Source organism: Otolemur garnettii, unplaced genomic scaffold, assembly GCF_000181295.1.
Source record: "Otolemur garnettii isolate 467f Iridium unplaced genomic scaffold, OtoGar3 scaffold00053, whole genome shotgun sequence".
NCBI classification, from domain to species: Eukaryota; Metazoa; Chordata; class Mammalia; order Primates; family Galagidae; genus Otolemur; species Otolemur garnettii.
The window spans coordinates 1,129,798-1,141,475 of NW_003852448.1; the positions used below are offsets into that span (position 1 = coordinate 1,129,798).

The 11,678-nt window shown below is 40.2% G+C and overlaps 1 protein-coding gene across 2 annotated transcripts in view; it reads right to left on the minus strand.

Annotated features, from left to right (window-relative positions):
• L3MBTL4 (L3MBTL4, histone methyl-lysine binding protein) overlaps positions 1–11,678 on the minus strand; it is a 355,410-nt gene that overhangs the window by 272,093 nt on the left and 71,639 nt on the right. For both annotated transcript variants that reach the window (XM_023514432.1, XM_003792016.1), the window contains exons 5-6: positions 2,321–2,425; positions 1,087–1,222 (exon numbers count right to left, since the gene is read on the minus strand). In XM_023514432.1, coding sequence (XP_023370200.1) covers positions 1,087–1,222; positions 2,321–2,425 — 241 coding nt within the window. The remainder of the gene's footprint in view (positions 1–1,086; positions 1,223–2,320; positions 2,426–11,678) is intronic.

Consider the following 11,678-nt stretch of genomic DNA (forward strand, 5'->3'; position numbering starts at 1 on the left):
TCACTCTTAGGACAGTCAAAGCGCCTGCCGGCAGCCACTTCTCACTTCCCCACCTTCGTGCCCTGGCTTCTCTGCTCACCCTCAGCCCCAGCACGCTCCCTCCGTGCACCCCACGGCGTCCCTCCTGCTTTCCCTCTGCTGGTGCTCTGGCCCAGACAGCCACACTGCTTCCTCTCTCCCGCTTCCCACAAGTCTCTGTGTGATGGTGTCTTTACCATGCTGGTGACCACTGGCCCCTCCACTGCCCTCCTCCTCCTCAGCAAGGCCCACTGCACACTGTTGGTTTTGCTCACCTTCCCTCCCCCTGCCTGCCCACTGTAGAGGCTGCACAAATACCTACTGAATGGGCCGGCCTATCTCCAGCCACCAGCTCCCTCGAAATCCAGCAATCTCAAGCGACTCTGCCATCAGCCTTTGAGACAGATCTCAAGGGACACCTTGGGTCAATTACAAAGAATAAAAGGATTCCAGAAGTTGCCTCAGTCGTTAAATTGGAGGCAGGATACAGAAGTTTGCTGTGCAAAGAAATGGACCCATTGGCATCACCTGTGACCACACCCTCACCTCACTTGCCTAAAGCAAATAAAAAAGGCTTCAGTCACACCTCGTTGGCCCAGGTTCCTCTCACGTAACTAAAGATGAGATTTTTCTTTCCCATCGAAAGAAAACAGTGATTTTTTTTCTTTGCTCCATTTTTCCCATGATTCTTAAATTTAAAACAAATTATTTATAATGAACCAAGTTTGCTCACTGTGCAGCACAACTGATTGAGATATGTCATTTCACCCACGATTCAAACATGGGTTTTCACTCTCTGTAATGTTTAATACACTTCACATAAAACATGAGGCTATTTCTTTCCGAGGTACCTTATCAGACTATTTGACCTAAACACTCATTGACACTTTTCTTTTTAAGATATTTATTTCTAAAACCAATATCATTATAGTCTTACTACTCTTTGTGAATCAAACTTTCATTTTGGAAATCAATTCACACCAAGCTCTTGTGTTAGTATTTCATGAAATGGTGTTAAAATAAAAACAACTGGCTCTCTTTCCAGTCGGTAAATGCATCCTGGCTTACCCTTAGGGATGTGCAATTCATGTTTGGTCTTTTCACACCAGCCTACAGGATGAATGTCAGGGGAACCTGCATTGGTCCAAAAATCATAGCAACTTAAATAACCATCAAAATGAAGTCTTAGACGGTAGCCACACACCTGCAAAATGGAAAGTTTGCAATCATTCATTAAGGGTCATGAAATTCAGGGTCACAAAATTCAGAAAATATTCATATTTTTATTGAGACCATCAACAGATAGAGCCAGTCCTTCCACCCCGATGTTTTCATTAGGGAACAAAGTCATGGACAGCCATCCAATGAAGACAAAAGGGTGATGAACTAGACACTAACGGGATCTAGAAGTTTCCTGCAAACAAGTTACCCTTGTACACAACCTAGGAATCTGAGGCCAATTTATATATATGTATATCCATTAATTGAGTAGTTTATTTATTAATTCAATATATGTCAAATATTCCTTTCAGAAACCCTATGTCCTGCTGTTTGTTTTGAATTCATATTCTAAGACTATGTAAACTCAAGTACCATGCAAGACTAAAATGGTACAGCCTTGTTTCAACTACCTTATGTGTCCAGCATCCTCAATAAAGACAATCATTTTACACGTCATGAGTTGTTCAAAACAGCCAAAAAGCAAAAAATGAAAAGGAAAGAAAAATAAAACAGTCTGAGGAAAACATCCTCTAGACACACAGTACACATTTAATAACAATAATCAATCAGTATAGCAAATAAATGTGACTTGATGTCAGTGCTATTAGAAATGGAGATCTTTTATTTAATAATGTTTAGTAAATATTACATTTTATAAACCATTCATTTTCATCAATGGCTGCCAATTTACATAAATGCATGCCTTTATATAAATATATAATTCATATGCATGACATTATTCATATATATTTCTCACTAATTCAACTAAAACATTAATAATTATGTCTCTGTTAACAGGTTGAAAACAACATTGTGAGATTCACAGACTGTTATCAACCTCAGGCAAAAACTATTTACCAATTAAGTCAGGAGTAAATGATAGTTGATGAAGGACTTATTAGAAAATTCATCTTCAGAGAAGGGAAAAAAATCATTAAGAAACATAGCTTCATCCATCATTGACTAAAATAAATCCATAATGGGCTGGAATTTGTTTATGATACAAAGTACACAAATTTGTTATTCTCGGGAAAATTATCTTTCTGTCACTGTGCAATTAGCCCAAGACACTATCTCTTACCTCAGCTACAGAAAGCACGCAGAATACAGACGGATGTCGGGGATCAACACCCTCTAATCGCATTCCGATCTGAAAACCATTTTCATGCTCTGGAAAGGACTGATCCTACAAAATTTCATGATAGAACATTAGCCACCGAGATTTCTTCCCAATGTTACATTAAAACATTTGGTGTCAGCCCTATGTGAAATATAAAACAACCCGGGGCTGGGATGGAGGCACAGGGAGCGGCTGGTCAAAGGCTCAAAGCTGCAGTGAGGAGGAACGAATGGTGAGCATTCAAGGTGATGGGTGTGTTACTTAGCTTGACTAAACCATTCCATACTGTACATATATGTCATAACATCACTGTGTGCTCCATAATTATGTCAAAAAGATGAAATATAATAAATCTTTTAAAGGATTATTTACTGTACAGTTTTCTAGCTAAAGGGAGAAGGCTGCCCTTAGACACATTCATAATTGGCCCTCAAATATGCTTTGATCATTTTAATATGCTTTGAAATAGCTCATCTATCAGGTTCCCATTTACTCACTTTGCTCCCTTCGGTTACAGCGACTCTGCTGTTTCACTCTGGTCAAATCACTCTATGGTTCCCACAGTCTGCGCACCAGGCTGGGAAATCCTTCCTAACCCTGACCTACCCCGATGTTCTCCTAGTACTTTCTTAAACTATTGAAGTTTTATTCTTCATATAAACCAATAGTGCAATTCAAATTAATTTTTCTATGAAATGAGGTAGAGGCTTTTTTTTCTCCATATGAAAAATAAATTATACAGGAAAATGTGTTTAAATAATCCATACTTGAATTGACAGTCCCCTTTGCCAAATATGGTTTCAGCATTATTTGCAGGCCTATTTCTGCCCCTTTGGTCAGTTTCATTGACTTACTATCCTACATCAGACGGCTTTGTTTGATTATAAGTCTTCCAATCTGGACAGTAATCATCAACGTATTGAACATTTTAATTTAGAAACCTGTTCTCTCTCCATCTAATCTCTCCAAAAATGATGAACTCATCATTTTTGTCAAAGGCGTTTTTCCCATTTTCACATCGGATTTTGTATTTTGGGTACTTTGTAATTTTTATTGCTACTGTCTATGGAATTTTTTATGAGACTTTCTAATCTGTTCACAGTCATTATTTTCTTTAATACTGCTATTGTTTCCCACAACCTTGCTGAATTCTCATTAGTTTAGAGCAGACACTTTTAAACAGATTCGGCATTACTAGTCATATTCTTAACTGCAAATAAACTTAGTAAGCAATATTCTTAATTGCAAATAAACTCGTACTAATAGAAAATGATGACTAAAACTAGTTCTGTTAAATCTAGCACTGCTTTTTCAATCACTAATTATATTAATATTAAATAATGCTTAATACTTGAATGCTTATTTTTAGAGTGAAATTGATCCTGTAAATTTCTTTTTATTTGGGAACAACGTCAAACTTAAAAGTTGCAAGAACAAAACAATTCAGAGAATGAGCACGTATTTTTTGCCCAGACCCATTCACTGCTGCCATCTCACTTGGTCTGCTTTAACATCTCGACTCACTTCCTGTCTCATAAGCTTGTCCACGTGTGTACACAGACAGACACAGAGAGAGACACTATCTACTACATAGTCATAGGTATAATTTCTCTGATCTGTTTGAGTACCCTTTACCCCTAAATACAAAATATTTTCTCCCTAAGAGCTCTGTATTTTTCCTTAGGATAGAACATTCTCTTATAAAATCCACAGCTCCGTTTATTAACTTGTGTCAATTTAACATTTACACAATACTTTTGACTAATCCTCTGCTCATATTCCAGTTTTGCCTGTTCAGCCAACAATGTGCTTTCTAACATCCCTCAGCTACTCACCCCTGAGAAACAGGAGCCAGACCAGGCTCAGATGTTACACTGGCTTTTAGTGGACAAGTCTCTTTAGTTTCCCTTAACCTGAGTCATTCTCCATAGTATGTCTTTGTCTTTTGAAGCATTGACCTTTTTGTTAAGAATATAGCTGTTCCCCTCCCCTGGTTTTTCAACACGAACCTTCCTCATTTGGATCCGTCTGATGCGTCCACAGGATTTGGTTCAGGTTCTGGGTTTTTGGCAGAATACTACAAGGGCAACTGTGTCTTTCTCAGGATATCACTCCCAGGGACACGTGACGTCCCTCTGCCCCTCGCCACTGTGTCACCCCATTTCTCCATCATGTATTACATACAGACTGCACACACACGCACGTATGTCAACACAGGTGCGCGTATCCGTGCACACACACATGTGTATTTTATAAATCCTAAATTCAGACAGACACGTTGGATCTAAACTAGCCCCACCAGTCCTCACTTATTAAATCCCGCAGTATATCTGTCAGAGCTTCTGAACTGTTTTCACCCGCACTTCCATAACAAATGAACCTACTAAAAGAGTTCAAAATTTCTTTGCAAATTTCCCTCCACTCTTTGTCATCCAAGAATGAGGTGCAGGGCTACACGCTGTGTGCACGAACTGTCTGGATTCATTCTTCTTTTCTCTCTTCAGTGCAGTTACAGTATTCGTTTGAAATGCAATTGAGTTCAATTATCTCAATTCGCTTTCTGTTCTTAACGATTTTTAAATATGTATAATATTAACATGCTTCCAAAAGTTAAAACTACCCAAAGGTACTAAAAGATGCGTCCCTTCCTCCGGTCCCCTGTACACCCATCCCCACGCCCCACACCGCCTCCTGGGGAATCAACTTCACTGTTTTCAGCTTGGGCCTTTCCAAGTTTTTCTGTAAGGATAAGCAGTTACACATATGTAGGGGTTTTTTATTTCCTCTTCCTTGAAAAATAGTTTGTTTTTCGACATAGGGCCTCATTCTGTCAGCCAGGCTAGAATGCAATGGCATCATCATAGCTAACTGAAAACTCAGTTTTCTGGGCTCATAGGATCCTCCCAAATAGCTGGGACTAAAGTCACACGCCACTATGCCTGGCTTATATTTTTATTTTTTGTAAAGACAAGAATGTCACTGTTCTGCCCAGGTTGGTCTCAGACTCCTGGCCTCAAGTGATCCTCACACCTCGGCCTCCCAAAGTGCGGGAAGTGCAAGTATGAACCAGCCTACATTCCCTTCCTTCTTACACAAAAGGCAGCACACTAAGCACACTCTTGCACACTCTTGGCATGCATGCTTCCTGAAAGCCAGTCTGGCTCAGGTCACAGCAGCTGGCCACGTTCTTTTTCACAGCTGTGTTGTACTCCCCCTGGGTGCTGCCACCACGGTGTAGTCACCTTCTTCTGTGCTTGGAGTCCTGCCTTCCTTATCTAAACACAAAATCATTTCAAACTCTATGAATTGGCTTGTAGAACATTGTTAAAAACGTTCTTACATTCACAGATCATTTTAGAAGCTTCTAATGGAAAACTTCAAAGATGACAAAACCCAAAAATGAAATGGCAAGAATGAATTATTTCTCGGGAATACTTTATTTCTACAGAAACAAATGTCATGTGTGTATTTAACTCCCCCAGCCTTCTCACATCTACTCTGTTTTCCAGCAGACTGTATTTAACAAGTTTTATGTGACTACCTCCTGTTCACTGCTTTGCAGTGTCCCCACTAACTTCAAAAGCACCCTACACATCTATATAGACACACTCACACAATGCAGAGAGAACACAGAGGAGAAGCAGAAACCACCGGGAGAGGAGAGTAATAACGCCAAAAGGAAATTAAAGAAGATGCAGAAACTAAAAGAATTTGTTTTTATGTTTTAACAAAACTGAAAGACACAAAATTGGGAATGGGGAGGAAACAGAGTATTAGGCTGAGCAGAAAATACCTTCTTATCACACACGAATGATAAATTTGAGACACAGGCATTCACAGCCAGGAGTTAAGACGATCAATGTTACTCTTGTCAACATTTCAAAATGGCTTCTCAACGGAACATTTGGGATCTTTCTGTAATGTTGAAAATAATACTATAGGGCTGAAACAGACACAGTATTCCTCGGAGGATTTCAAATAAAAAATAACACGTTCATTTTAGCAATCTGAACGGCAACATTTAGCGAGAAATATCACTGCCTTTCATCAGTCTCTCTTCTCTGTTCAATGGTTTATTCATGACATGACAGATTTAAATTTTTTTCCTTTCTAAAAATCTTATACTTCATGAACATAACTGATGGCTGTGCTTGTAACATTATATTTTATGATGAGAAAAAGTGAACTAGAATCACACACTTAAAGCAAATAATAAGCCCATTAAATTCAGTCATAAACAATCATAAGGTTCACAGGCCTAGAAAAAATTTTTTACAGATAAATAAACACAAGCCCAGAAAGGGGAAGAGATTTTCCCAAGGTTAAACAACCACTTTAGTAGCAGGGTACAACTAAGGACTGAGCCTTGGAGAGCCTGCCAACTGTTCCACAGAAGAGGACAGAGGTGGCCACAAGACAGACAGAACCAAACCTGGCTGGAGGCCACAGGAGGCTTCAAGGACATCCCCAAAGAAGGGCTGTGTCCTCTCAGGTACAGAAGTTAAGGTGTTTTGCTTTGACATTTTCTTTCCCCAAAACAGTCACAAAGCAATATTTTCTAGTATGAAATTGATTGATTTTGTCACTAATGATGGAGAAAAAGCATTATTCAATATTCCATACCTCTTGGCAAAAGTAGGTGCAAATTATGTAGTATTATTTAATATACTTGTAAAATGAATCATAGCACAAGGGGAAAAAAACCACCATACCTAGAGAAACTACAGACAAGCTACTGGCAAAATTCCTCCGTGAACAAAACACTTAAGAAAGATCATTATTACGTGTATATCAACAGATCTTTGCTGTGTGGATAAACACAGCCACAGATGTGCAGAGTGAACAGCTCTCAGACACTCAGTGGAGGATGTGAGATGTTCTGGGCACCTACCTCCATACTGAGCACCCCACTACAAGAGCAGAGAGATGACTTTGTAATGACTATGTAGTGAGCCACTGTGGACTGGGGCAGGTGGGCTGCCATCAGCACTGCAGAGATTAGCTTGACATGTGTCACAGAAGAATGGGGATGTGCTAAGTGCAAGATTTCATCTGAATGCCCACAGGCACTCTACCTTATTCACAGGCATGAGTGGGCACGCAACAATATTTTCCTGATCTTAATTCAGCATTGAAAGAAATGGGGGGAAATTATGCATGCAATCAAATCACAGTCACTGTTTTTAGCATGCTAAGCAAAGAACTGAGCAAGGACCACAGGCCTCTGATTTCCAAATCTTCAGAAGATGACTGTCAAAGGAAAAGATGTTCATGGCAGTTTTATGCAGATGACAGCAACAAAGTTTCTCACAAGGCAGAGACATTTGCCATGAGTTCAGCAGCCTGTTCAAACGGTTTATCTCAGCAACATCTTCCACCTCTTCGAGTGTTCCAGTGTATACCTCTAGGGCTGAAATGTCACAAATTTTAAATGTGAAGGGTGAGAAGTCTCATGTAGGCAAACTGTGATATAAACAGCTGGGCCACAGAGAATGGAACTCTTTGTCAACCTAATGATATTCTTTGCTCAATGAAAAAAATCCATCATGTTATCAGTAGCGGAAAAACTAATTCAAATGCTGCAGATAGGCGCATGAAGAAATGGTTTCCCGAGATAAATGCAACCAAAGAGAAAGAAATGCAATTTCAGCCTTCTCTAAATCAGAAAGAACCAACCTGCCAAACTTTGAGTGTCATATTCTTGTCAACTCAGCGTTCAATGAAGCAAAAGGAACCCAGGTTGATGTTTGGTCTGATGATCTAGAACTACGTAAGGAAACACCAGCCCTCGCTGTCACAGCCAACAACTTCAATAGTTAGACACCGTGGTCTCGTTAACAGAAATGAAGAATAAGGCAGAGGAAGGAAGAGCTAAGCCTGTCTTTTATCAAGCCACATCTAGATGCCTTTTAACAGTAGGCCAAATACTGTTCTAAGCACTTTACAAATATTAACACATTAAATCATCATAAAAACCCTATGAAGTATGTCATTTTATGCACATTGTACAGATGGTTTGCCCAAGGCCACGCTGTATCTGGCCTTTGCGATTGTGTTTATTCACAATGCTAAAACATTATGAAACAGTATAAGCAACACCACACCCCTCACTAAAGAGTTCATAATTTTTTTCAAATTTTTATTCCATAATTAAAGTTAGAATGAATCTTAAAAATCTCTAAAATTCATGGCTGAATATGAACTATATGGCCAATCAATGTTCTCCAGATGTCACAAGTTTGAAAACAGTGCCATGGAGAGTCCTTTTGCAAAAGGACCCTTCTATGTGGGGGTTTAATACACAATAAAGGTGGCGCTGTAATTGTAGAGCAAAGACGAGGGCTTTAGAACAGCCACCCTAAATTAGATTCCTGCCACGATGTCCCATACAAATGATTTTAGATGGTGAGAAGAGAGACATGAGGATAGAATGCAATGGGACTATTGAAAAGGCAAGACCTGGATTGGATCTGCTGACAGCCACGAGAAACTGGCTGGGATCTGATAAGCAGGCCGTATGTTTTCATTTTTTAATAAAAAAAAAACAGACAGCTATTTATATAATCATTCTTTATGTACTACATCACTACATATACACAGATTGGAAAGGATTCGTGTCAACTTATTTTGATTAGTTCACCTAGAAAGAGGAACGGAGAGAAAGCCCTTTATCTCTACATTCTGTCTTGTTCAAATTTTTAAGTGGCATGGAAGTCTTTAAAAAACCAGCACGAACACACAATCAAGTGAGAGTGATGCTAAGTGAGAGGAGGACGCGGGCCCTGAGAAGCCAGCTGTGTCGCACTATGGAACCTCTACTTTATTCTTAGCTGCTGAGGCACTAGCCAAAAGGATTTTAAGCAATGAGGAAGAAGAACCACTCTTTCATTTTAGAAAGATCTTACTAGTGCAGTGTAGAGGATTAATCAGAAAGACAGCAAGACTAGAAGTAGAAGGTGGCTCAGGACACTTTCATTATCAACCAATAACAGAGGATCTGCACGTGCCCCTTACAGCACGTAACCCAGCTTGTCTAAGCCTTAAAGCCCATTGTAGGGGAACTGTCATGATCCCCACTTTACAAATGCGGAAACGGAGGCTCAGAGTTATTCACAACTTGCTCCATTGGCACAGCTAGTGAGTCCAAAACCTGGGATTCAAATTCAAGCCCTGGCCTGTGCACTGAAGGGCTTGCATTGCACTCTATTGCATTCCAGAATGCTGCAACCATCTCGATCAGTGATAATAAGGTGAGAACGGGGCAAGGCACCAGATTCACTGTCGCCTTTGCAGGTAAATGGGCAGAGCCTGATGGACCAGGAAGGCAGGGAATTTTACTGACACCCAGGCTTCAGGCTTGTAAAAAATTCCCAGAATTTCCAGAGTGTGATAATTTTCTCTTTTATAATGTTAACAATATCTACCCACCTCAGAAGCCTTTACCGAAAGCTGTGAACTACTCTGCTGTACGTGCCTTTCTGGTGCATAATTACGGCCTCCATGTTCCTCCCGGGTATCTTGCAATGAATCTTTTCATAGTAAAATTTCCCTGCCAGATCCTGGAAGTCTATGAGAGGTTGTGAAACCCCTTCCTTGCTATCTCCTCAGGAAGCTCTGTAGCTTTCACCTGAGCTAACGGTGGAGCATGTCAGACTGTTTTGGCTTCCTTCTAATCAGAGAAAATGAGAATTTGAAAATACATACATGCACAGGGCGGATACGTGCGTTTATCTTTTCTCTTCTTGCTCAAACTACACCTAACGCAGCTGTTTGGCGTGGTGGAATGTGGTGGGGCTCATATGTCTTCAGAGATCCAGAAACCTCCTGAACTCTCTGTAATGTTTCGTATGTAAACAGGTGTCATTTCCCCAAGGACGTTACTGGTAACTTCCCTTGATATTCAAAAGGTCTAAGACTCAAAGGAAGATGAAGTGCCAGGTGGCTATCCTTTCAGGGGACCTGTCACTGACGAACCTGTTGACTAAATGAGGCACTGAGGAGGGGTCAAAAAGCAGAACGCAGCAGTGTTCACCACAGGCACACGGGCCCAGGACCGAGGCACACTTCCAATTCTGCTTTTTCAAAGTGACACCTATTTTTGCTGTGTTACACCAATGGGGAAATCATCACCTACGCATTAAATACAACTCACAAGCCTGCAGTTCAGCTGGCAGGGAAGGATGCCTGATCGTGAATCTTTAAACTATCACTTTTGAGACTAACTTTATTGTTATTCTGAACATTTTACTAGATTAATTCCAAACTCAGAATCCCAAAATGCTGCCGGATGACAGCAAGAGGCATTCTACAGAGAAACAGAATTCTGGGCTCAACAAAAATCCACTTTAATAAATGAAGTGAATGCAATTCTTACTGGCTTTTTGTGAATCCATTCTGCCATAATCTGAGATGCAAACAATTCTCATTTCCCCAGAAGCTACTGACAGTAAGAAATCAGGCTGCACAATAAACATGGTAATATGTACCCTAACTGCTGACTGAATCACAGTCTCAGAAACAAACAGCAAGCAGAGACCACAGCAAGCAAGATAAGGCAGATCTAGGCAAGCTCAGACCAACAAAGAAAAAGAACCCACACAGTACATCGTAAAGGATGACACAGAGAGAACTTTCAAAAATAACTTCTAAAGTTGTCTGATAATTCCCTGGCCATTACTGAATGGACTCCATAAATCCTCTGAGTCTAGTGTGGAAAACCAGGAACCCATATACATTTTTCTTAATTGATAAACTCTCCCAGGGAAAAAAGACAAGGATACTTCTCATGTAAATTTCTTTTAACTAGAGGGGAAGAGTCATTTCTACCCTTGATTCTGAATGCCACCATTTTCTTCTATTAATTTCTTTTCCTTGTGAAGACTCTGAACTTGACATTCAGCTTCTAGCTGGAACTGCAGATAAGCAGCCTGTTAGAGGGGCTTCCAGTCCCTCCCAGGAACAGAGAGCGGCCCTGAGTCGTCTGGCTCCAGACTTCAAACCAGCTCAAGTATTTCACAGCTCCCCTTGTACTTTGAATCACCATTTCACAGAAGCAGATTCTAAGTACAGAAAAAGTATCTGAACCACAAGATCAGGTTGTAGCTTCAATTTTTGCCCCAGAACTTACAGCTTTATAGACCATGAAGGGGAATTCTTTCTGCTCTTCCGAGACCTAGCAATTAACTGGTTTCGATGACTTCACGTCCTAATGCTATACTATTTTTAAAACACTCCCACTTTGGCCTCCATATGTGTTGGAGTTAAACCCCAACCAAACACCTGAATATAATACACTCACTACTCTTTTTTTTTTTTTTTT